General features: G+C 45.5%; 2 protein-coding genes and 1 long non-coding RNA gene across 8 annotated transcripts in view; 1 reads left to right on the forward strand and 2 right to left on the reverse strand.

Moving 5' to 3' along the window:
• Positions 1-19,740, forward strand: LOC122461434. The gene is made up of 3 exons (XR_006283321.1): positions 1-568; positions 12,065-12,136; positions 19,298-19,740. It is a non-coding gene; the product is annotated as an uncharacterized LOC122461434 (long non-coding RNA).
• On the reverse strand, positions 3,464-16,627 carry LOC114020059 (cytokine receptor-like factor 1). 4 transcript variants are annotated; one of them, XM_043521059.1, is made up of 8 exons: positions 16,288-16,341; positions 14,868-14,933; positions 13,269-13,347; positions 13,000-13,119; positions 11,399-11,519; positions 10,459-10,619; positions 5,845-5,993; positions 3,464-3,851 (listed from the first exon to the last, which is right to left on the reverse strand). In XM_043521059.1, exons 3-8 carry the CDS (start codon positions 13,345-13,347, stop codon positions 3,666-3,668), a joined length of 816 nt encoding a protein of 271 aa, XP_043376994.1. In that variant the 5' UTR covers positions 14,868-14,933; positions 16,288-16,341; the 3' UTR covers positions 3,464-3,665. The 4 variants fall into 4 exon arrangements, with proteins under 4 accessions (XP_043376994.1, XP_043376993.1, XP_043376995.1 ...); XM_043521058.1 differs by lacking the exon at positions 14,868-14,933 and having other exon boundaries at positions 16,288-16,547; XM_043521060.1 differs by lacking the exon at positions 13,000-13,119 and having other exon boundaries at positions 16,288-16,333.
• TCEANC2 (transcription elongation factor A N-terminal and central domain containing 2) overlaps positions 19,736-25,198 on the reverse strand; it is an 11,986-nt gene continuing 6,523 nt past the window's right edge. For all 3 annotated transcript variants that reach the window (XM_037907319.2, XM_037907318.2, XM_037907317.2), the window contains exons 4-5: positions 23,224-23,417; positions 19,736-21,222 (exon numbers count right to left, since the gene is read on the reverse strand). In XM_037907319.2, the coding sequence (XP_037763247.1) occupies positions 21,034-21,222; positions 23,224-23,417 (383 nt within the window). In that variant the 3' untranslated portion in view covers positions 19,736-21,033. The remainder of the gene's footprint in view (positions 21,223-23,223; positions 23,418-25,198) is intronic.

Consider the following 25,198-nt stretch of genomic DNA (forward strand, 5'->3'; position numbering starts at 1 on the left):
GTGTGCACATGGCTCGAATGCTAGCAGCAATTGCCGCATCTCTGAAAATAATTCTCTTACTAAAGAGCCAGTTTAGTTTTACAACTCTGCGGTTTCCTTGTGTTACTGTCCAGCCAGCAGTACATGAGCCAGTGGAGACATAGGCTATGGCTATACTAACGAGCTTACAGCCCTGCTAGAGCGCCGACTTAATTACTCCAGCCCCCACGAGTGGTGATAGCTATGCCAGCGAGAGAAGCTATCCACACCGGCACTTAGGGTGGTATAACTTACGTCGCTTGGGGGGTGGCTTATTCACATCCCTGAACAACATAACCTATACGGACGTCAGCTGTAGTGTATACGTAGCCTAAGGCATCCCTGAGGTAACTGTTGATGTCAATAGAGTTACTCAAGGGATGACGTTGGTCCATGACGCCTCGGGTAAATGAATGATTACGCTGTATCTTTAACAAGAGAATTCAGAACTTGGAGGCTCATATGACTCATCAGTGGCCATCTTGGAGCTCTTCCAGGAACACCAAACAGAAAAGATGTAACTGGATCTGCTTCTGTGTACAGACTGCAGGTATCGCTATTTCTGACTGTGTAATATGTGTTGTTTGCAGTTCTGCTAACCCTCTTTTGTCCTATGACTGCAGAGGTGTTAACTACCCTCTTCATTTTAAGTGATTTCTTATAACATGTTTAACCCCTTATGCTTAACAGTGTGTTTCACCTTGTATTTAGCTGTTATGCTCTGGTTACTCTCTCCAGATCTGTAGAAGAGCTCTGTGAAGCTCCAAAGCTTGTCTCTTCCACCAGCAGAAGTTGGTCCGATACAAATATTAACTCAGAACTGCATGCACATATCTTCATGGTTTCAAAAACACTAGTGGTGGAGATAACAACGGGGAATGCTGCACCTCATTAAAATAATTAATTAGTCATACAGTATGGGCTACATTTTCAAATGATCCTAGCACATTCAAATGACCCACCCGTGGCCTGCGTGCCTAAATGGGAGCTGAATATTTCCAAAAGTTTGGCCGCATTTGTGGGTTGTGAACACTTGAATACCTCAGGCTAAACTACACTATCCAAAACCTAGCCCTAACTCCAACCCATACAGAAAGACTCTTCTTTTTAAAATTTTACGCTGCAGCTCTTCTTGGTATTTCTTGTTCTCCCCAAGAGTTGTCTTTCCCTGGCACGTGACCACACTATGATGTTGTCATAGTTACACAGTAGTCAATGTTACAGTTAAGGTTACAAACCTGTTTCAGTGATGACCCTGTTTTCACCTACCTTATAACTTTCTGAAAAATTCACTTTCTGAAAGAGGTTACAGCACTAAGAGAATCTGAATATTTCAGAGATGAGTTAATAATGGTACAGAAGGCCTTTGTATCCTTATTTCCACTGTAATATAAAATGGAGAATTAAAGGATATTACTTAAGGCTGGGGGGGTTGGTTTTTGAAAAATAAATCTCCAGATTTATGCTGTTCACTAACTGTAACGTCTCCAATATGTTGCTGATATAAAGGATTTTTGAATTAATCGTAGCTGGCCAACAACTTTCAATTCATTGTTTGAGATGTGACGCTCTTATTTTTCATCAATAACAGCAAATGCGTTTCATTTTCTCAGGTATTCTAGAGACACCGTAATGGTGACTTTTTTGGTTTTCTGGGCTGAGCACTGGAGCTAAGAGGGGTAACTGGAATGCATGGTGTGTTGACAATCTGAGGGTGTGCAAACAATTAGCAATCTGGAACCACTTGGTAGGTAAAGCAGTCACTTGCTGACTTCTTCATCACTGAAGTGAAACTTGTCAGTTGGGCCAATTGTTCCCTTCTGTGGGGCCAAACGTGCACTTTGTCAGGCCTAGAGAATTGGTTTTGTGTATTAATCCACTCTCTGCACCTTACACCATGCAGCACAGGTCTGTTGTTTTGGATCCTGTGCCCCTCGTGTACCCGGAGTTCGCTCATGGCTCGCTATGGCAATGTATTGACATCAGAAATAGAAAATCATGAAACAGGGGTGGCTGAAACCTTTATGCGTTAATGAACTGAAGGGTGGGTTGAATAGTGGGGTTGGAGTATATAGCTTTTCCCTAGAAACCCAGGAAGGATGATGTTGTGGTTAAGGCACTGGGCCCTGACTCTGAAAACCTTGGTTCCATTCCTGGGTCAGCTAAAAATATGTGACCTTAATCTCTCCATAACTCAGTTCATAATACTTCCCTGCCTCTCATAAGGCACTTGGTTATTAAGGTGTCTATGCTGTATCAGTATCTATGTAGAAAGCTGAGTGTGGTCAGCTTAGGCTTTCCTCCTTTTGAGTGATATGAATTGAGTACCATGTCACTTGCTGTGGGGGGATGAATCACTTGATGATTATCTGTTCATTCCCTTGGGGGCATCTGGGATTGGCCACTGTCAGGAGACAGAATACTGGGCTAGCTGGACCTTTGGTATGACCCAATATGACTGTTCTTATGTACTGTGTTTGGGGCTTCTGGATAACACTGAAAACTGAAGCCACAGATTCTCTGCATAGATCTCATGGCACTTTTTCATGATCGTAAAGGTTTAGCTTAGCCAAAACAAACTGTCCATCGCTGTGTGCACATCATCTACCACACTCTGCTCCAAAGGCGGCTGACTCTGCATGGCATTGGATGTATCTCTAGTTTGTAGGTGCGATATAAATGTAGCAATTTACTAGGCTTTTATGTTCTTACACCTACTATTTGATGGGTTTGCCTCCCATTTTAAAGGCCAGTGTCACACAGTCAGGCCTTGAAGAGTTGAGAGCTATGAGTCACACATTCTCTCTTCCTCCAGGAATGTTTTCTACATTCCAGGTTTCCAAGCTAACCCGGTCACAAAAACAAACGATACCCTAGCACTCTCTTAAGCAGAGGTGTCAAACACTGAGCCCACTTGGTATATTCATATGGCCTACACGATATATTTAGATTCTGCAGAATCTCAGCTTTCTTTTTTAAAAGTGGTAAGTTTCTAGCTTTCATGGTTGAAGAAGAAGAATTAATAATAATAATAATCTTCCAAATGTGAGCCATGTGTATCTGCTGAGAATTATCCCTAAGCCTGCAGGCAGCCTGAAACAATGGCTCTGAAAGCACGACCACACAACCTTCAATGTAATTTGGGTTGTTTTTAACTTTCAAACTTAATGATGCTGCCTCATGTACCAGCCTTAACTGTTTCGTCCCTGGACCCTGATCATTTTATCACAGGGAATCTGGGAGTTGCTGCAGGAAGTGAAGAATACCTTTCCCAGCCCCAGTTGCAACTCTATGGTTGTCAATAAGGCCTTCTGACTTGTAAAGCAGTCCCAGCTAGGACTGGGGCTGGGAACTCGAGCTCACACAAATAGCTCAGCATTTACAGACCAAGCACAGTCAGAGCGTTAGCACCTTCCTACTAGCCAACAATAATACAGACTGCACCTTAGATTTTATGGTTTCTTTTACTTAATAAGAAGCAGTAGTTTTCACAAAATGAATCACAAAAAACAAATCTGCTCTTGGGACCCAATATTTACACGCCCTGTCTATTGCGATGCTGTTAACAAAGCTCTGGGTGTAGGTCACTTCCAGAGGCAGCATGCTGGGCTAGATGAACCATTGCCTTGTGTGGTGAATCTTCTATTTCACTGTGCTTGAGATTGCACTGGTTTTGCTGTGGCTTGGCCAGAACTGACTGTAACTGGGGTGCTCCAGTCACTCCAAAAGCCTTTCCCGTCCGAGTTCTTGCAGCGGACTGCCAGGAGGTACACGGTGTCTGGCTTCACATCATAAACATAGTAGCTGGTCTGCTCACCCACATCAGGCTCTTGCTAATATGGAGAAAGAGAAAAACCTGTTTAAATTACTTTCATTTCACTTCCCAAGAACAAGAGTAATTCCTTTCCCCCTTTATTCTTCAATTAGGAGAAATAACTGAGAGGAAGAAAGGTTTCAGAGTAACAGTCGTGTTAGTCTGTATTCGCAAAAAGAAAAGGAGTACTTGTGGCACCTTAGAGACTAACCAATTTATTTGAGCATGAGCTTTCGTGAACTACAGCTCACTTCATCGGATGCATGAAGAAGAATGACAATACTTAATACTCAGCATCTTTAAAGCATTTTTACATACATTAAGTTATGCACGCAACAAGGAAACTGAGGCACAGCAAAGTGACTGTCTCAAGGCCATAAAATAAATCAGTGTCAGCACCAGGAAAAGAACGCAGGAGGTCTTGGGACCCTGGACCAATAAACCACACACTGGAAGGACTCACCTGTTTAAATAAATATGTTTCCTTTTTAAACAAATTTTGATTTATTCTCAAAAACCATTGTTTAGAATATTCCATGGTATATGGAATCACAGTCTGTCTTAAAGAGGAGGCACTCATTAAAGAAAACAACTGCGATCTATAGACAGAAGGAAACAGACTTCCATGCAGCCTGAGTTCCAGCTTTGTCTCCTTTGTTTACCAGGGATCTCAACCTATCTAGAAATGTATAGCACACAGAGACATCTAGTGGCTAAATGATATACTGCAAGTAAAATATCAATATAGTTTATAGAGCAAGCACTTGGAAATCTACACCTACTCTGTGGGGTCTCAGAACTGTTCTTGAAACCATTTTTATTACAGTGTGGCTGTCACACTGGTTGTGTCCACAGCTAATGCATTTGCAGGCAAAACTGTCGAAGACCAGTTAGGACAAAACCCAGGTCAGCATGTATGAATCTGTCCAGCACTGCATAAGTCAGTGGAGCTCCACCTGCTTACAGGCTCCAAGACTCACGCAGTTTATAGCAGGGCTGCCCAAAACTACACTGGCTTGTCATAACTCAAGAGGAGCCGTTATGCCAGTGGAGAGTGCTGGAACACCGCGTGCTCCAGCCATATCGGAAGCATGCTTGGGGACACCTCCATACATTGGGCAGGGTGGAGGGCTAGGAAGACATGGCCTAGAGCTGGTTATGCTGGCTCTGTGCCAGCCAAGGACTCCCCTATGCTGGAAGGATCTTTAGCTGCCCAGATAGGGCAGCTTACTGGCCCTGATGCCGCCAGAGGGGCCGAAAGGGGTAGGAAAGGGGAAGAAAGGGGTGGGAACGGGACAGAATCTGGCCATGAAGTTTGGATCCTGAGCTGGGGTAGTCTTTTCTTCTGAGAGAATCATAGACATAAGAGAGGGTTCGGCTTGTTAGTCCACACTCCTGGCCAATGGCTATACTGTTTCCTAAAAGGGGCCTTTCTTTTCAGTCACTTTCAGTGCTCTTCCAGAGTGTATGGGCAACCCAGACACCTCCTGGTTGTGGTGTTCTGTCCCCTCTAGTGGCACGGAGACCACTTAGAGATGAATGAGTCTTCTAGAGCCGTAGCTAAGAGCCACGTGGCTTTTAGCTCATGCAGTAAAGGCTCATGCATTTAGCTCCAGAGGTCCCAGATTCGATCCCGCCCACCAACGACCAGGGTCTGTGGGTGTTACATATGGTCAAATACTGAGCTCACAAGTCAATACCCTAGGATACTGACCACAGGGTCAGAGCCATCTCTGATGTAAGCCCAGTGAAGTCCATGGAGCTACACCAGGGATGACACAATTGCTTACTGTTTTGCTTTACTTGTGACAGCTCCTCTGCTGCTGTTGAACACCCTATCTTCTGAAAGTTCCTGGCCCACGTTCACGTTTCCCAGGCAGTGTGCAGACTTCTGTGGCACAAGGTTCCTTGCAAACCAGGCATGGTTCCCCAGGGCTTTGGTAAGGAAAGCCCCACGCCTGTTATACTACAGACGCAGCTCATGGAAGGCCAGGAAAGCAAAAGTAACTCACCTCCCATTCGCCACTCCCCTGTTCTTGGTACTGAAGCTCAAACACCAGTGGGAAATAGGAGGCTGCCACACCAGGTGGGTACCCCCATTCTACAGAGAAGTGGGTACCAAATCCAGTGGCCTTCAGGCCCTCTGGTGGTTCAGTTTTAGCTATTAAAAAAAAAAAGGAAGAAGAAGGTGAAAGGAGGGGCTAAACTCACATTGTGGGGACATGGGCGGAGGGTTGGCTACATGCCCATGTGTATGTGTGTGATCAGTGGTTTGTTCATGCTCTAGGGTAAAATTTTTGAAAGCTCCTGAGTGATTGAGATGGCTAGGTCCCATTTCCAAGTGACTTATACACTCCGGAGCCTAAGGCCCATAGGTTTTCAATGAGACTTTGGTGCCTACATCATTTTGAAAATGGGACTAGGCCCCAGATCCTCCAAAGTATTTAGGCATGACTGAAATCAATGAGCGTTGGGTGCCAAAATACCTTTGAGGATCTGGGCCTTGGCACCTAAGTCACTTAGTTGTTTTTGAAGATTCCCCCTTCCCCCTCCCCCCCCCGTCACAAGAGGAGGAAATCACTAAAACAAATTTATTATATCTTCCCCATAGCAAAGAGTAATTAATCTACAATGGACAAGGAAACTGCCATCTCAGCAGTCTGGACAGGGAGTGCAGCTCCCATTTGAATTTTGGCTAAAGCCAGCATTGTGAGTCTTGTTATTTAAAAGCAAACCAAAGTTTCTTTTGGCTGACAGTAACCAATATAACAGCTTCTCACCAGGAGCCCATGGCCACTAGCAATAAAATTGCCCTGTGCTATCCTGTCTTAGTGGGCAGCACTTGTGAAACAGATGTTCCTAAAATATCTGCCAGCATCACTGCTCAACGTAGGAGTCCTGCCAGCGCAAGACTGGCCCTGAGGTTTTATGGGGATCCAAAGGAACTCCCCTCCTCCCAAGCCCAACCACCGAAAAAACCCAAGTGGTGGTGATGAGCACCACAAACCACATTGACTTCAGCAAGCTCTTCCCAGAATCTGGCCCCAGTGCTCTTAGTTACATAACTGCACAAGGGCCTATAACTTCACTTCCCCCAAGCAAAGCCCTCGGTTCAGGAATGCCCTGAAGCACATGTTTAAGTGCTGCTTTCCTGAATCAGGCCACTTTTCTCAATCAGGCCAAAGTCTTCGAGGAAGTGGGGTGGGGGAAATCCTGAGAAATCTCATTGGCCAATGGACAAGAGCCCTCCATGTTACTAAGAGTAAGTCTCACTGGGAAGAAAGTCTTTAATGTCATTCTTCTAGGTACAATAGGGCAGAGAAGTATTATGACAGAGTAATCTACTGTATGTGCTTCTCAATCTGGAGGTGATTTTCCTGCTCCTCAGTCCGTAGCGTGTGCTACAGTTGCTGGTTTCTGGAGCTGCCTCCCGGAGCGTGGAAGGGAAGAGGCTGTTTGCTGAGGGATCAGAGGGGAGAGGTTTGTGTGTCCGAAGAAAGAACCCCTCCCTTGGGGGAGACAAACCGGTCTCAGTGCAGAAATAACCAGGGCAGTCTCTGGATGGAAATGTAAGAATGGCCATACATCCATATAAGAACTGGACCAACAATGGTCCAGCTAGTCCAGGCAGTGGCTGGTGCCAGATGCTTCAGTGGGAAGGAACATAACAGGGCAATTTTTGAGGAATCCATCCTGTTGTCCAGTCCCGGCTTGTGGCAAAAAGAAAGACTCCGCTCCTATCGCACACTTGCTCTGCGTATGTGTGTGTGTGTGTGTGTGTGAGAGAGAGATTTGACTCCTATTGCACACTCACTTTGTGTGTGTGACGACTCTCACAGACTGTGTGTGTGTGTGAGAGAGAGACTCCTATCACACACTTGCTCTGTGTATGTTTGTGTGTGTGTGAGAGAGAGAGAGATTTGACTCCTATCACACACTCACTTTGTGTGTGTGAGACAACCCTCACAGACTGTGTGTGTGAGAGAGAGAGACTCCTATCGCACATTTGCTCTGTGTGAGAGAGAGAAAAACTCTACTCCTATCGTACACTCGTTCTGTGTGTGTGTCATGCTCTCTCTCTCTTCCCCCCCCACACACAAACCTGGCCTTGAATCAAGCAACAGCCACCAGCGGAGGAAAAGGCTGAGCTGTTTCACTCTGCAGCTGGGGGGATGGGTAGTTCACGCTGCTGTAGGCTGAACAAAAAAGGGAAAAAAAGGCAGTTTATAGTGAGGAGAAGCTAGCAGCAAAGAGATGGGAGAGAGGGAAACTGGAGCCAATGTCGGGGCATTTTAACCACCACTGCCCTTGAAGGAGGCCCATTACATTCAGGGGCTGCCACCCACCCCCTGCTTGGGAGTTAACATGCTGTCCAAACAAAAAATATGGGAAGAAACAGCTCTAGTCATGGGCCTGTCGCTGCAGCACATTTCTCAGTGTCAGGGGACTGGATTAGCACACAGCAGAGCCCCAGCTGTATTTCATTACTGCTGGGTCTTGCCTGTGTAGATGAGAACAATCCATATTAGAATCATGTTTCAGTCCTTAAAAGACATGGCTAGCGACCTGGCTTAGAGCCATCTACAAGGTGGTTGGGGCATGCTGCGTTAGATCCCGGTCCCCTGACACTGTTCAGAAGGGACCTCGATCACACCATCACCCTGCTCTGAATGTTTAGAGGCTCTAAGCTCACAGGTGTGACATGCTGGCTTTCTAGAGTCTCATCCAATTGAAATCTGACTCATCCTGGCCCTTCCACAGGACACTCCTTGATCAGTTTACTTCCTGCTATCTCTGTGTTCTGCCTTAAACACAAGGAGGAGGGGCCTGGTTCTCTGACTCTGGAGCTGCTGCTGCATGCGAGTAGCTCCCCATCGATTTCAGGGGAAGCGGCTCACAGGCAGGGGCGGCAGAACTGAGCCAGTGGCAAACAGCACATTCACGCTGCAAGATCCACGCTGCATCGAAATGGAACAGGGCAGGTTTTATGGCACCCGGACAGCGTGAGAGATATTGCACTCCTGGGCCAGTAATTCTCGGTTATCCCAACCCCTCCCCTCCAAAAAGTAATTGTGCTGTGGGGACCATTGTGGGGAAGGGAAAATAAGAAAGTAAAGCGTAGCTGCAGCAGGGCAGGAATTGGGAGGCTGTGTTAAATCCAGCATGCTGTCTAGAGGGATGGGGAGAGAGCAGATACCGGGTGAAGGCCAAGATAAAGTGAGTGGGATGCCTCGAAGTGTAATAAGCCCTGTAAGGAAGGGGTCTGCACAGCACCTGCCCCGGATGGAATCACACGAGATAAGGGAGGCCCAGAGGCTTTGCCCCGGGGCTCGATGCCCCCTCTGAAGCTCCTTTGTTTATAATTAGAGGAGCAGCAACACTGGGATTTGACCTTCCCTGGGTTTTTGTTCACATTGTGAATGTTAAAAGCAGAGAGTGCGCCAGTGGGGGGTTTGTGTTCACACTGGGCGTGGGTCCACACCAGGAAAAAAAAAGTGGTGTTTTACCATGTGTTAGCTAGCACGTATTAAAACCCCACCACGGACAAGGCAGTTGGTAGTTTTCACACATTAGCATGCTGAGGTTTGACCTGCTAACACATGTGAAAACTGAAAACTGGCTTGTACGCCCCAAGATTTTAACTCATGTTAATTATGATGGCTTAGCTAACGCGTGGTAAAAATACCTTTTGTCCAAGTGAAGACAAGGCCTATGTGGTCAGGAATAGCCAGCCCCTGGCCTAAATAACAGCACTTCTCTACAAAGGACATTTGAAAGCTTCAGTCATAACTATCCCTTGCGACACCAAGGTGAAGTTGTATTATTCCTACTTGATAGATGGGGGAACAGACCCAGGACGTTTGGTTTGCATATGGGCACAGAGGGAAGCAATATCTCAATTTCTTCTGGCTCCCTGTCCTCAATTAAGGGAGGAGGGACACCTCAGTGGTTTGAACATTGGCCTGCTAAACCCAGGGTTGTCAGTTCAATCCCTGAGGGGGCCATTTAGGGACCTGGGGCAAAAATTGGGGATTGGTTTTGCTTTGAGCAGGGGATTGGACTAGGTGACTCCTGAGGTCCCTTCCAACCCTGACATTCTATGATTCTAAGACCACTGGAGCATGACACCTTCCTCTCAGGCCGGGGTCGGCAACCTTTCAGAAGTGGTGTGCCAAGTCTTCATTTATTCACTCTAATTTAAGGTTAGCATGCCAGTAATACATTTTAACGTTTTTAGAAGGTCTCTTTCTATAAGTCTTTAATATATAACTAAACTATTGTTGTATGTAGAAGAAATAAGGTTTTTAAAATGTTTAAGAAGCTTCATTTAAAATTAAATTAAAATGCAGAGACCCCCGAACCGGTGGCCAGGACCCAGGCAGTGTGAGTGCCACTGAAAATCAGCTCACGTGCCACCTTTGGCATGCGTGCCATAGGCTGCCTACGTGTGCTCTAAGAGCTTGATCCAAGCCTATTAATATCATTAAGAGTCTCTCCGTCAACTCCAGTGGGCTCAGGGTCAGGACACAAATGTGAATATTTGCTCTAATTTCCTCTCCACCATAAAAACGATTCAACAAAGAACCAACCACCCAAACACGCCCTGCCACGCACACCCCACACACCAATGTCTTCAGTGTTAACAATCAGCTTCTCTGACATCTGGTTCCCAGCTTCCACCCAGATTTCATAGGTCAAGTACAGGCACAGGTTGGTGCGGCTGAAGTAGCAGGAGTTGGGGCCACTGGTGACATAGTCTTTGCATTCTTCGGCTTCTGTTACTCCCCTAAACCAAGTGAACAAAGAGTGAGGAGACCGTCCCACCCAGAGATCTCTATGCAGGAAGACATACGATGCCCTCCCACCCCACTGTCCCCTGCACTTTGGGCATGTTCCCAAAGGCAGCTTCTTTTTAAGGCTGCAATTTTTCTAGGTTCGCTCTTTAGGCATGTGGAAATCTCTAGGTAGTTAATTTTTCAACCCATCGCACTGCTGATGGAACCTGCATGTGCTTTGTCAACCACTGGGACGTCCATTCGGATGCTTGGAAAGGTGCACTTGGTGTGTCCAGCTGCAAACGCCCCAGCGCCTTTTGCCGAGGTATGCAGCACGTTGTGCTGCTGGAGAGGCTGAAAGAGTAGTTAGCTCAAAGGCCATCGCATTAGTGTGTGTGATTTAGATACACACTTAACAAGAGCTGGTGCGACTTCTTTCTAACCACAGCATTCTAAAGGAGTAATCCAGACACCCGCAGTAACACCAAGAAGGCCAATGCTGGAGAATTTATCTCTGTGGGTGGAAAGGTACTACACAATTATTTTGATTCCCACCCGCCATCTGAGGGGACAGTACAGTGCAGCTACTAAAATAAATACTGCAGCCCACACCACTCACAATACATTAGAATAAAGGGAAAGAGGGGGAACTCCGTGCAGGGAATTATATAATGTCAAAAGAAGAGAGTTACATCCCCTTTGCTGGATGCCGTGGAGTCCCCATAAACATGCAGTAATTCAAGGCTCATGTTTCATAGCTGGGATAAAGTTTTCACCCAGTTTTACTTACCTCCTCTTGTATCTGAGGTGGAATGTTGTATTGGATGCAGCACCATCCTGTGGAGTCCAGTGGCATGACATGCACTTTGGATAAAGCACTAAGCACCGCAGGTGTAAGGAGGAAGAAGCTCCTAGAGAGTGCGAGGGGAGAACGGAGTGATATATCATCAAACAGATCGATGGCCATTTTCATTATGCCACCGGAACTAGGGAGCATCTTACTGGTAATCTTCAGAATGCTCTACGTAGGGAGGAGTTAACATTCAAAAAAGCCACAATAATCTTACTGCACTTCATCTTGCATATCCCCCGAATATACATCTATACCCACAGGGGGAACGTTGCCTTTTTACACAGCCTAAACCGGAGATCGTCTCTGCCTAGCCTTCATCACACCCAGGCTGTCTTCCCCTCCAGCCTCTAGTTAGGTGTCTCGTGGAGTGATAATTCTAAGACACTATTTTCAGGGGCTTATAATTTAGCTGTAAAATTTGCTCCAGGCTGGACCTTGGCAGGCACAGTCTCCACATGGGGTTTGTTTTGTTCTAACTCTAGAAGCAAACATCTGTTTACCTATCTTGATGGATAAGAGTGCAAAAAAAGTATCACTCCGGTTGTTTTTCTGCTATACTTAAAATGGACATTTTATGTATTTGATGTGTTTATTTTTGTGCAGGCCCTGGGTCCATATAATGGAAAAGTAGCATTTGCTATCTGGGGCAGGAGGAAGCCAATGAAAGCCACAAAGGTATGTGCAGAAAGCCACATTGCTAAATAAAATACATGCTATGTTTATCTTCCCCCAGTGACTGTGAACACCTGGATTAAGGCCTCAGGATCTTGATACACATACTGCTATTTTACAGGTTTCAGAGTAACAGCCGTGTTAGTCTGTATTCGCAAAAAGAAAAGGAGTACTTGTGGCACCTTAGAGACTAACCAATTTTATTTGAGCATGAGCTTTCGTGAGCTACAGCTCACTTCATCGGTAGCTCACGAAAGCTCATGCTCAAATAAAATTGGTTAGTCTCTAAGGTGCCACAAGTACTCCTTTTCTTTTTGCTATTTTACAGCTATTTGTGGAGCTCTGACCCCCTTTGCACCTCAGGTAACAGAAACAGCTGCCAATACCCAGCCCCATCTGCCTGGCCTTCCCACTGCCCAGAACCCTTTCTTGTAGCTTTGACCCTGCAAGTCCTTGCCCATCATGCAGCAGGTTGGTGCACTCCAGCGCAAATGGAAGCTACGTGTCCAGGCAAGTCAGGCTGAGTACTAAGCATACTGCAAGGCAGCAAGCTCCAAGCCCTTGGTGTGCTTGCTCCTTTACTTATATGCACATGCAGGGCAGGCTGTGGCCAGAGACCTGGGTCCAAGCATGACCCATCATGCTAATGAGCTGCTGACCTGCATGTTTCCCACTCTGGCTTTGCTCCTGCTGTTAGGCAGGATAACATGGCAGCTGCACAGCGCTTATGTCATCCAGGATCAGTCTCCTCACACTGTCTGGCCTGCTCATCGCTTTCCACCTTCTGATTATAGACACAACACCCCACATCTGCCCTGTGCTGGGATCAAGCCCTCTGTCACTAGCAAGACTTCACTGAATATTACCCGCGCTGGGATTTAGCGTCGGACACCATGTTGTAAGCTCTTCGGGGGCAGGGCAGGGCTGCGTTTGTGCAGCGCCTAGCACTGTGGGGCTGGGTCTATCATTGGGATCCTGAGGCGTGGCTGCAATACAAATAATAATAGAGTGATCACATCCCTGTGATTAAACTGATCTCAATTGCAAGCAGCAAGAAGTATCTCCAACGGCTAATAGCTGTGAATTCACCCCTCTTTTGCTTCTTAGTTTACGGTGCATAGATCTTGTATTTTACCTTTCGGTGCCAGGTGCCTGCCAGAGATCCTCATTATTACAGCCCAGATGAGGAAGTAGTAGTTAAGCATCCCTGCCATCTGGAGAAACATAATGGATTGAGCATATGGACAATTAAAAATGCAATGATATATTGAGAGGTCTGTCTCTAGCTTATTTTGAACATTCAGGGCTTCAGCTTCCTGACGATACCATGCACTGGAAGAAGCAAGCGCTTCTTGCTCCCCTCTGTGATTTGGTACATGATCCATGAAAAGAAAAACTCAAGGACTGGCTAGGGTTTGGTGGCTCAGTCACAGGTAGCTGACACATTGGATGGGTCAGACGTCCCCCTGATGCCTGTCGGGGACTTAGGGGGAGAACTAGTGTGGTTGGTGATGACTCTCTCTTATGGTTATGAGAGGCATTCTCTTTGTTTGAGCAACTGGCCTGTTTTACACTGTGGCCTGTTGGTCAGAGAAGAGGCCTGGGAGTTAGGACTGCTAGGGTCTGCTCCCAGCTCTAAGAGTGACTTGTGATATGCCCTTGGGGAGCCCCGTAATTGCTCTGGTCACTCCTCTTCAAAAATGGTTGTACTGGTACTGGGGTGGTGGGAGGCACCATTGATTATTGCCTTCCAAGGCATTGAGATGCCCAGCCGAAAGGCGCTCCCTGACTGCACACAGGATAATGGAGCATGAGTTATGTTTACTGAGCAGAAAATTGAGGCCTCCTAACAGTGCTAAGGTTCAGCCACATCACAGTAAAGGGGGGGATTGAGTTCACAGGGGAGAGAGCTCTCTGTTCCTCGGTGGATGGTTAGGCAGATAAAATACTGTGCAGGGTTTTCGTCTCTTTAATTGCTAGCTATGTTCTCTGTGAGCAATGAGTTCCACAGGTTAATGTGTACAGTGACCCAGCTGCTGCTGCGCTGGGATCATTTCATCATTGGAAATGAGAGCAGATTGGCTGGACTTGTCCCATAGGTGCTCTCAGTGTTTGAGCTGAAGCTGTGCTAGCAACAGCCTTGTCCAGAAAACCAGCAGGTTGTAGCAGGCTTTCCTGGAGCAGTCTGGAAAGGAAATTTTTATCCTGACATCTGTGCTGCTCAGCCCACGCTTTGGACAAAGCCTCAGGTCTGTTGCAGCACATTATTTATGTGGCAGGGACCCTGGAATCATGTGACATTGGCCTTCCCTCTCCCAGGGCTTCTCCTTCACTGCCTCCTCCCTGCTCAGTTCCAAGCAGTGCAAGGGTTTCGAATTTGGGCTAGTGAAAATTCATCTTAAGATAAATATTGGCCTGTGGGAAAACTGCTTGGCCATTTTAATGTTTACAGCTTCATAGCACTAGATGTTTATCCATTCAAGGCGTATTCTATGTATGAAGATTATTGGTTTGTATATAATAATTTCTAATCGGCAAGGATTATCCCATAATCTGGTCTAATTGACAGAGCTCATAGGCACTGCCTAGTGGTCTGACAGCATAGGATTTAAAGACAGGAACTCCTGCAGTATAATCCTGGCATTCCCTCGCTGTCCTTGGGCAAGTCACATCACTTTTCTGCCTCAGTTTCCCCCCTTCCCCCATAAAATGAAGCTAATACCTGCTTACGCACCTCATGGGGATGTTGTGTGGGTTAATGTCTGTAAAAGGCCTTAAAGATGAACCAGTGTATCTGCACCTGTGCGAGAACTGCTTTTAATATATATTTAAACAGGCCTTTTTCATACTGGAGCCTTCCTGTGCTTCATTTGCCATGGGTGATCTTGCTTGTACCATGGGGGCCCACAGGAGTGGGGCTCATAAATAATCAATGATAGTGTAACTGAAATGGTGAATAATACTAGTGGGGTGGATGGGAGTCCAGGACATTGCACTCATTCTGTACAGTGGGCCAAATTCCAAGCTTAATGATGCTCCATGGGCTGGGTTATAAATGGAGGACCCCTACTCTCCTCAATCCAGCTTCAGAATCAACAAACCAATAAGACTAATGATGAACAGGGGAGTCAACACTTCTGAGAGCTACTGTTTAGGCTGCCTGAAGCAGACATTCACAGAATATCAGGGTTGGAAGGGACCTCAGGAGGTCATCTAGTCCAAGCCCCTGCTCAAAGCAGGACCAATCCCCAACTGTTGCCCCAGATCCCTAACTGGACCCCTCAAGGATTGAACTCACAACCTTGGGTTTAGCAGGCCAATGCTCAAACCACTGAGCTATCCCTCCCCAACAACCGCATCAGTTACCCTCAGTTCTTCCCAACCAGGAATGAAATGAAAAAATTAGATTCTGCAGGCTCTGAGGAGGGCCACAGATACATCAGGTGGGCTGGGTGTCCTCCCTTCCCTATGTATTGGTGTTCTTCAGTGACCTGAAGAGGAGCTCAAAGTAAGCCCAAAAGCTTGTCTCTCACCAACTGAAGCTGGGCCAATAAAAGAAATTACCTCACCCTCCTTGTCTCTCTAATATCCCTGCCCTATGTCCTAAATGGATAGTCACAAGTATGTCCTTAAGTATCATCCAAATGCATAGGGCTTTAAGGAAATATGCAGCGCACAGCTAGTTAATAATGTTTTACCACCATTTAGTGTGGTTCTGAGCCTGCAAATTGTTCAGCCACAGGATTCCCAGTGCAGACAGTGAGCATTCTGTGCATGGAGAGCTTGCAGGACCAGGCTCTTGATGGAAAATACTTTTGAAGTCTTTTAAAAAAGAAATTACAGCACCTGTCTACTGCCCCATTGCAACTAAGGTGGAATGTCTTAACTCTGTACTTCCTGTCTGACCTGAGTAATTGGCAGAGGATTAAAGCTCTCGTTGGGCATCACTGCCTTGGGGAAATCACTTGTAAATACCTCCCATTTGGTGACCCTAGTCATTCCAAAGACAAATTATTTAGCTAGGGATAAAAATCAGCCCTGGCAAGGCTGCTTTAGCTGTAACCAGAAGAGGATGAACTCAGCTGTTCTCCCTGCCATTCAGTTCAAGAAGCATCAGAATGATAAGCAATAACAGGAAAGAATCTCTTACTTACCTCAGGAGAAGGTCTCCAGTCTCCTTTCACTTGTTGCAATGAGTCTATATTCACCCAGCAGGTCAGTGTTGGCTCAGGACTATTGGTGGGCTGGGTTTAATTGCAGGAGTGCAGGAGGAAACAAACATCTTCTCCAGACTATTTTTAGTACTTGATTTTTTTCAAATTTCCTCTTTAAAAAGGGAACAAAATTGGTTCAAAGGAAACCAACTTGCCCAGAACCATTCTCGTGAAGAGCGCCACCTGTGAACTTCTCTTGGTTCTTTTAATCTAAAAGGACTTCCCCTCATTAGAACAAAGACTTGCGGAGAGTCCCTGGCTTTAGGAAGTGCCTAGCTGGCACTCCGGCTGGCCCACTTTCACACAACTGCAACAAAACAAAACCAGAAGTAGGAAATGACCAGCAATTTACAGGAATTGCATTGTGCATTAACCCCCTGTGTCACAGATGCCACTTGCTGAGGGTCTCCTAACAGGGAGTGTTATTCGTCAGGTAATTTTACTTGGCAGGAAAAGGGATGATTATGCATGGTTTTCCCTTCGTGGGTGTCAAATTGATTGTGTGGAGTGGGTTGAATTCCACATTTAGTCATAGCCCATAAACGGAAGCATAAATCTGGGACTCCACACCCACCTCCATCCACAGCAGAACACCTACTGATGTCAGTAAGAGGTTTGCGTGGCGCTCAAGGAGGGAATCGGGTCTCTATAAAGTAACTAAGTGTTTAGATAGTTATTTTTAAAGTATTCCATTGCCACATTCACTATCACTCAGTGGGAAAGCATACTCCTGGGTGGGCCTACTGCTATTTCTGCCCTTTTTGTTCTCTTCCTTCCCCAACCTCCTTTCTGTCTCTCTCTAGTCTTCTCTCTGCATTTCCTTCCCTCCTTCTACTCCCAATTCCAACCCCTCCCCCACCTGGAATTTTTTCCCATCACCAATGTTATCAGTAACACAATTGTTAATGTTGACATGAGACTGTCATCATTTTAGTCAACACTCCAATGAGATTAATAGGGGGCAGAGAAGTTCATGTGTCTGAGAAACGTTCTTTGAGGCTGACTGCAGAATCAGGCAGGCATTGTGACATCACTTTACCCTTGGTTTGCATTTGAAAGGTTTCCTTCATAAGCATGAGGAATTTTTTTATTTTTAGTTTAAATAAAAGCTGATATTCTGCCCAGTCTGAATGCGTTATGGAGGCCAAATGAACACACCAGGTGGGTTGAGTCTGACCCACCAGCTGTATGTTTGATGCATATGTTGCACTTGAACTTAAAGTCTGGTTTTACTCTGAAAAGCAACGTTATCCAAAGGCCATTAATGGGGCTCCATGTATATTGTCAAATGTGCTCAATTTACAGATAAAAATAAGCTTTTTCTAACTGCAGCCATGGAAAGTCACTCTAGCTAAGGTAAGTTATTTTCCCCTCTCCCACCTATCACCATGATGCATAAAGGTGCTGTAAGCCATAGTTAGCCCTATCACCTTTGGGTTGCCTCATTGTAACTGATTGGAATTTAATTGGAATGATTGTTTACAACAATGGTCCTCAACCAGGAGTACACCGACCTTTGGGGGTACTCAGAGATCTTCCAGGGGATACCTCAACTCATCTAGATATTTGCCTAGTTTTACAACAGGCTACATAAAAAGCACTAGCGAAGTCTGTACAAACTAAAATTTGTTTATACTTCTCTGTATACTATACACTGAAGTGTAAGTACAATATTTATATTCCAATTGTTTTATTTTATAATGATCTGGTAAAAAGGAGAAAGTCAGCAATTTTTCAGTAATAGCATGCTGTGACACTTTTGTAGTTTTGTCTGATTTTGTATATTTTTAAATGAGGTGAAACTTGGGGGTACCCAAGACAAGTCAGATTCTTAAAAGGGGTACAGTAGTCGGGGAAAGATTGAGAGCCACTGGTTTACACCAAGAAACCAGCTCACTTTCCCTTAAGTGGGGAACTTTAAGTAAAAACAGAAGTGGAGCTGATTCTGAGCGTACGCAGGGAGCAAGTCTCCTGGCTGAGCCGGGGTCATTTGTACTCAGGCAGTTCTCTGGGTAGAACTGCACTTCATATTGCCTAAAATAATCGTTCAAAAAAAAAAAAACCCACAGCTTGGGCACCCCAGAGACAGTTCTGCCTCGAGTCGCACTTTCACTGCCTCAGCAAAGAAGAGTTTGGGGCCTCCCTGCACTTTCTATTCGATCTTTGCTCACCTTCCAAAACCGCCACACAGTTCAACACAACTTGGCCAGGTTGGGCCAAGGACTGGAGCCCAGCTAGAATATCAACAGAGTTGTGTGGGAAAAAGCTCTCTCCATGGTTGGAAGTTCCTAATGTTTGTGATTTCAAGTTGAACGCATACATCTAACAGAAAGAGTGAGTAAAATTGACCTGAATCAAAAATGGAGCTGGAAACCAAGCCATGGCCTTTCTGGAATAAAACCTAAGGACTAATGCAGAGCCTGTTGATCCTGAACTGCCCTCATGCCAGTCCAGCATACTGTTGACATGCTACTGTGTCAGCGTGGTTTTGAGTGTTTAACTTGTGTCAATTGGGTCCAGTTACCTGTGAGAAGTGGATTGTGGTTTAGGCACTCTGGGTAGCAACAAGCAGACCAAGCATTAGGTCTTCACTATTACTCCCCTAATGATCAGTCATACATCCACCCCTAATGCTCTAGAACACACTGTTACTCATTGCGTTGCAAATAGCCATCTTCCAACATCTGACTCAGTCATGTTTCCAGCCCACCCATCTCTAATTTTAAATGAATGTCTGTATTACACTATTCTAAATTAGGGAGTCATTGCTTTGAAATGAATAAAAAGAATTGAGTAGTTTAAGGTGTCTGGAGAATGCAGTGCTGGGCAAAGGCAGTGACCCCACAAAGTTTGGAGTGGAGTGCTGCTTCAGCTTTTAATATCTATGGAGAAAAAAGGGGCTGGCAGATACAACTGGGTGGATAATCATTTCTCTCTCATTTTCTTGGAGGAGGAGATCTGAACGTGGACTGTTGTGAACACCTAACTTACAGTCGCTCCACATGCACCAACCATCTTGACTTAGTGGCACTTTGTGAGACAGACACCACCACAAGTACTGACCAGCAGTGATTAGGAGAGGTACTTCCTGAAGCAACTTGACACTACGATGACATGTTGGACTCCTTGCCCCATCACACTTCCGGGGCCATCAATACACAAGTTTCACTTTTCCCAGTACTTGGCCATCTCTATTCTTTTAGTTTCATCTCATTGATTACGTTCTGTGACCAGCCTGCACGCAGTCAGAACACATAGCACAGCAGAGAGAGACTGTGTCTGCCACAGCCTCAGGAACAGCATGCGTATCAAGAACAACATGACTCATGGCACTAAGGCAATTGGAGAAAAGACAACGCTTCCACTAATTAATACCTGGAAACACGTGCTGGTTAAAAATAATCTGTTTATTGCTTAAAAAGTTGTTCACATAATCGCTCTAAAGTATTAATATTTAGTCCATTGTGGGGGGTAAGAGCCTTTATGAAAGGTCAATTTACTCTCCCACTGAATTATATTTAGAGATTTCATTACACGCTTTCCTCACATTGGTACACACAAAAAACAAGCACCACACTTAAATAAATCAGGAAGGAGGAGTTGATGTTTAAGGTGAGAGGCACATTGAATACCCAGCAAAGAGGTGTCATAGCAAATACAGGTGCGGCCTCGTTTACCTGAAGGCCTAGGGAGACATTGAGGTTTTGGGATGCAGTGGGATAAAGCTGGCCAGCCAACACAGACTATGGTCTGAGTCCCCAACTCTGGAATACAGTGAAGAAAAGCCCCCTCACTTTGCTAAGCAGTTAGCTCTGGGAGTACCTGGGTATTACTGCAGGGAACATGACTGAACTTGAGTTAACTAGAGCTGTCAGTCATCACCTTCACTTCTGACTGTAAACTCCCACCCCTTCTGACTGGCCCTGAACATCATTGCTCCTTTCTGATAGTTCCGCTATGCTCATGGCTCCTGGAAGAGACAGGGAGTCACACTGAGGGCTGGTCTATGCTACCGCTTAAGTTGATGTAATTTATGTCGCTCAGGGGTGTGAAAAAGACACACACACACCCCGAGTGACGCAAGTTACCGCGACTTAAGCGCCGGCGCTGTGTCGATGGGAGATGCTCTCTCGCCAACATAGCTTCTGCCTCTTGCGGAGGGGGAGTAATTATGCCGATGGGAGAGCGCTCTCCCAGATGTGCTACAGTAGCAAAGCTGCACCAGTGCAGCTACACTGATGTAACACTGTAGTGTAGACTTGCCCTCAGATGTGACAAATGGGGGTGCAAGTGATGTGTGGTTCTGCCAGTGCAAGTTGATACAACTTACATGCTGAACAGCTGATGTAACTTACATTCTGTGGGACCAGAAGAGTGGGTTTGTCGCAGGAAAGGTAATCAACAAGAAAGCATAAGGCAAAGTAGGGGAGGCCTATGTACTTTTCCTGCTACAGCCCCACCCATTCTGTTCCCTCAAATGTCCACTGACTCACAGATGATTAATTTACACCACCGCTTATATCTCCACTGAATTTGCCCCAGATACCATCCTGAGATATCTTGTCCTTACAATGGCAGAGTGATTAACATTACCAGTGCTCCTGCACTCTTAAAACACAAGGAATTCTCAATCCCAATATGTGGCATAGGCACGTGAATCCCACGTCCAGCATCAGGCACTCTGAGTCACTTCTTATGGTTTTGTACAAGCGCACTGACTGGGAGCGCACCAGTTTTCACTTGTGCTCGGGTTTCAGGTTTGTGCTTTAACGTGAAGACTAGGGCTCGCACTGTCCTGCGATATGGTGCATTAATGAGACGGGAAGAGAGATGAAAAGCTTCTCGCTCAATATTTTCAGCCAGTGGGTGATCAATCTGAAAACAGCAAAGTGTAAAATTAGATCCTTATGTTTAATAAGGAGACCAACTGATTGAAATTGGAGTTCGGTGGTTTTCAGAGTTTCTTCATTAATCAGCTCAAATTCAAGGAAATCTACTTCCCATCACATGTGAAACAGGAAGAGCAATTTAATTCCACCCAAGCAATTAAGGAACAAGCAACTTGGTCAGTCGCAGGGAACTCATTCACATCTCCAGCTGGGAGGCAATGCTTTGCCCTCACAACAGGACACTAATCTGCAACCAGCTTTGGGTATCAAGTTCAACTGCAATTACAAACTACAGTGCATTGTCTCCATAAATCTCACATTTGATCTTTCTGATATAAGGCACCTTGAATACTATTTTCAGCTCGATCCTAAAAGCAATTTTAAGACACTCCAAATACTTGGGAGCTTTGCCTGGTGCTATAAAGGGAAATGCAGGCTGTGTGTGTGGAAGGAGGTGTAATTAAGAATGCAGAAAGGGATTTGCTAAATGTTAATTATGAAGTTATGTGCCAAGATCTGTAATTTGGCACAGCTTAGAAATGTAAGAAATAAACAATAAAGGAAGAAATGAAACCTCCACTGCCCACCACACTTTTAATTTCACTTTTGCCTTTAGTGATGGGGAATCTCCCACACTTTTGCAGTTGGGAGACTCCAAAACATTGGAGTGTTATTAGAGTATTATTCACCCCCCAAGTCCTTGCCCCATTTTATCCCCCCTCTGCTACCCATCTCCCAGTTGCCTGTGTCTTTGTACATCCCCTTCTGACCCATTTAGTCCTTGTACCCTGTCCCCACCTGCAGATTCCCCTCTCCATTGTTCTTGTACTCCCAATTCTTGGACTCCCTCCTTTCCCCGTGACTGTCTATACAGCCAACTGACCCATGCTGAAGCAAACCACACCTCTCCGATGATAGCTGCATTCTGGGGAGATTCATGCCTATGGGGGAGCAGGCAATGTTTTCCTTGCCATCCTTTCATTGAGTCCTGTTTGGAGAGGGCAGTTTTAATCTCGGCCCTGCCCTGCCACTGGTGTCTCTACCCAGCACTGCCTATTTTTGAAGTGGCATGAATTGCCTTGGCAGAGGGTAGACTGTAGGCACCTTGTGCCACTGCAAACCCTGTCTGTTCATACCACCTGGCCCCTGTGCTAGAAACTGACACAGATCTGAAGGGCTGGATTTGAACAATCCACCTAGTGCATTAAGGAGCCTCTCTTTTTTATCAGTCTCTTGAGTCATCCCCACAGAGACGTCCCCCCTTTAACCCACCATACCCCTATTTGAAGGGGACAGGTGAGAACTCCCTTCAGAACATACCATTCATGCATTAACTGGCCAGAGTGTTTGTTTTTCTTAAGGCCAGATAAAGCTAAAGAACACATTACCTTTAACTTTGCCTTGTAACTCCTGATTGCCTACCACTTGACTTGCTATTTAAAGGATAATTAATGAATAAATTAAAAGGATAATTATGATGGAGTTTAATACACCAGGCAAACTAATCATTAAGCCTTACAGCACGTCTTGTTCATTCACTTAAAGATACCACAGGGATCTACTATTTACCCCCACTTTATATATTATTGACCCCTCTCTGTACATTTTTGCAATAAGTTTTAATTTACAAATACTTAATTACCGAAATACAATTTCCCTGAAACACAGAACCACCAAGAGGTCTTTGTGTAGGTTTTATAGCTAATAAATAGTAGGATGTACAGTTTTCCATATTAACGTCCTCTTTCCCCTATACGATCTAAGCATAACAGACACACAGGTGCCCTGTTTGCGGAGTGTGTAAATGAGAGCAATGTCAGACTCATTTTCACCTTTGTTTTCAATAGCCAGAGTAATCTGGGCAAAGGAAAACTAACTCCTTTTGAAAAAACCCCCAATAACAGAGATCTCTCAATGCAGCAGCTACCTATGTACTCTCCTTTAAGCTAAAAAAAAAATAAAAATAAAGGAGTATTAAGAATATTACCTCTAGTTCCAGAGCATCGCAAAGTAGCTTCCGTGCATTCTTCCTGAGAGTCTCTGTTTTGGGATCGCTCCTGACTTCTATCGATGGTTTGTTTGAATACTCTTTGATGAAAGTTCGCCACTCAGTGTAAACGTCTTTTGCGAGATTGGCCACGTCATGGTCTGAATGTTTGCGCATCTTATTCACCGTGTGACCTGTCAAATAGAAACAGCAACAGAGAGTTCGTTCAACTTTGGTGGGTAGGTAAGCGTAATCCAGACCTGTCAGTGCACATTAGTGACAAAACAGCCACAAAGCATTGTACGTCAGACAGCTTCAGCAGAAAACCAAGCACTTAACACAAATGCAAATATGAAAACACTGGGGCCAACACTTGCAGAGTCCTTATTCACTGATTCAATGGTGGTTTTGCCTTAGTAACATCCTACGTGCTCAGTTATCTGGCTGTAAAATGGGAGTAGCATTTCCCTAGATCACAGAGGTGTGTAGTGAGGTGTTCAGACAATACAGGGCTATATGAGTACTTAGACAGATGGTAAATCTAGTGTAAAGCCTTCAGGATTGGCTCACACAGAATAAAAATGTTTGTGAAAAATTCTTTGGGGAAGTGGATGTTAGGTGATATTTGCAATGTTTTTACATGCGAGTGAGGAAGTAATGATTTCCTGCTGTTTTCCAGTCACCATCAGTGACGTTTCTCATGCCCACGGAAATACACAGAGCGCTACAAGAAAAGGAGTACTTGTGGCACCTTAGAGACTAACCAGTTTATTTGAGCATAAGCTTTCGCGAGCTACAGCTCACTTCAGCTTATGCTCAAATAAATTGGTTAGTCTCTAAAGGTGCCACAAGTACTCCTTTTCTTTTTGCGAATACAGACTAACACGGCTGTTACTCTGAAACAGAGCGCTACTGCACCCACAAGGAAATGTGAAAGGGGATATACTACCTAACAGTGGTTTTCAACCTTTTTTCATTTGCGGATCCCTAAAAAATTCCAATTTAAAAAAAAAAATCAATTCCAATAAAAAATTCCACCGGTTGAAAACCACGGACGTAACACAAAGCAGAAGGCACAGTTCCTCTTCTTCTGCTTCGTGTTCATTTCTAACTGATAACACTATTGGCCAGACGGTGTCACTGTTACTCCTTGGGTTTCATACAGCACAACTGTGCTTCATCTGTCACTGGTACAGACCTGATATAGGAAGGCTGAATGTGCTACAGATGACAAATTAAATTACAAAATTCAGACCAGGAAGGCAGAGAGGACCCTCTGCATGAAGATCCTACTGCTTTTGCACAGAAAGGAGGGGGGGTCAGCCCTGGCCCTGCTACTCTCCCCCTCCAGTACATCTGGGTTGATCTCTGCAAGATCAGGATCTGCACAAAAAGAGAGCAGGGAACTAGTGGTCTCACATCACAACCTGTCCCCCGGTCCCGTGAAAATTAATCAAGTTGTGTCAGTGTCGTAAGCATGTAGCCCCCTCCACGTTGGGGATTCCTTGGGGAAGAAAGGAGCATCGAGGTAGCTGTACTAAGGAGCAGGGCCTCTATGCTGATGGCTTGGGCCTCCAGCAGATCCTGGGAACTTCTCTGGGTTTGCAGATGGGTCCCACATCTCATTCCACAGGGGAGCAACCACCCAAAACCAATCAAGGAGGAACTTTGTGGAGATTTCCTTCCCCTCAGTCCTTCTCCAACATATTTTACCATGGAAGGGAGTGACCCAGCCCTTGATTATAAGCAGCCAACACCTAGGGGCTTGGCTACACTTGCAAGTTAGAGCCATTAAAGCAGCCCTGGGCACCCTAGCTCACTACCCGTCCACACTGTCAAGGTACATAGAGTGCTCTGACTCCATGGCTAAAGCACTCCTGGTACTCCACCTCTGCGAGAAGATTAACGCTTGTTGCACCTTGGCTGAAATGCCCGGAGTCAGAGTGAACGAGGTGTTGCATTACTGCGCTCTGAT

Source organism: Chelonia mydas, chromosome 8, assembly GCF_015237465.2.
Source record: "Chelonia mydas isolate rCheMyd1 chromosome 8, rCheMyd1.pri.v2, whole genome shotgun sequence".
In the NCBI taxonomy this organism is placed as follows: domain Eukaryota; kingdom Metazoa; phylum Chordata; order Testudines; family Cheloniidae; genus Chelonia; species Chelonia mydas.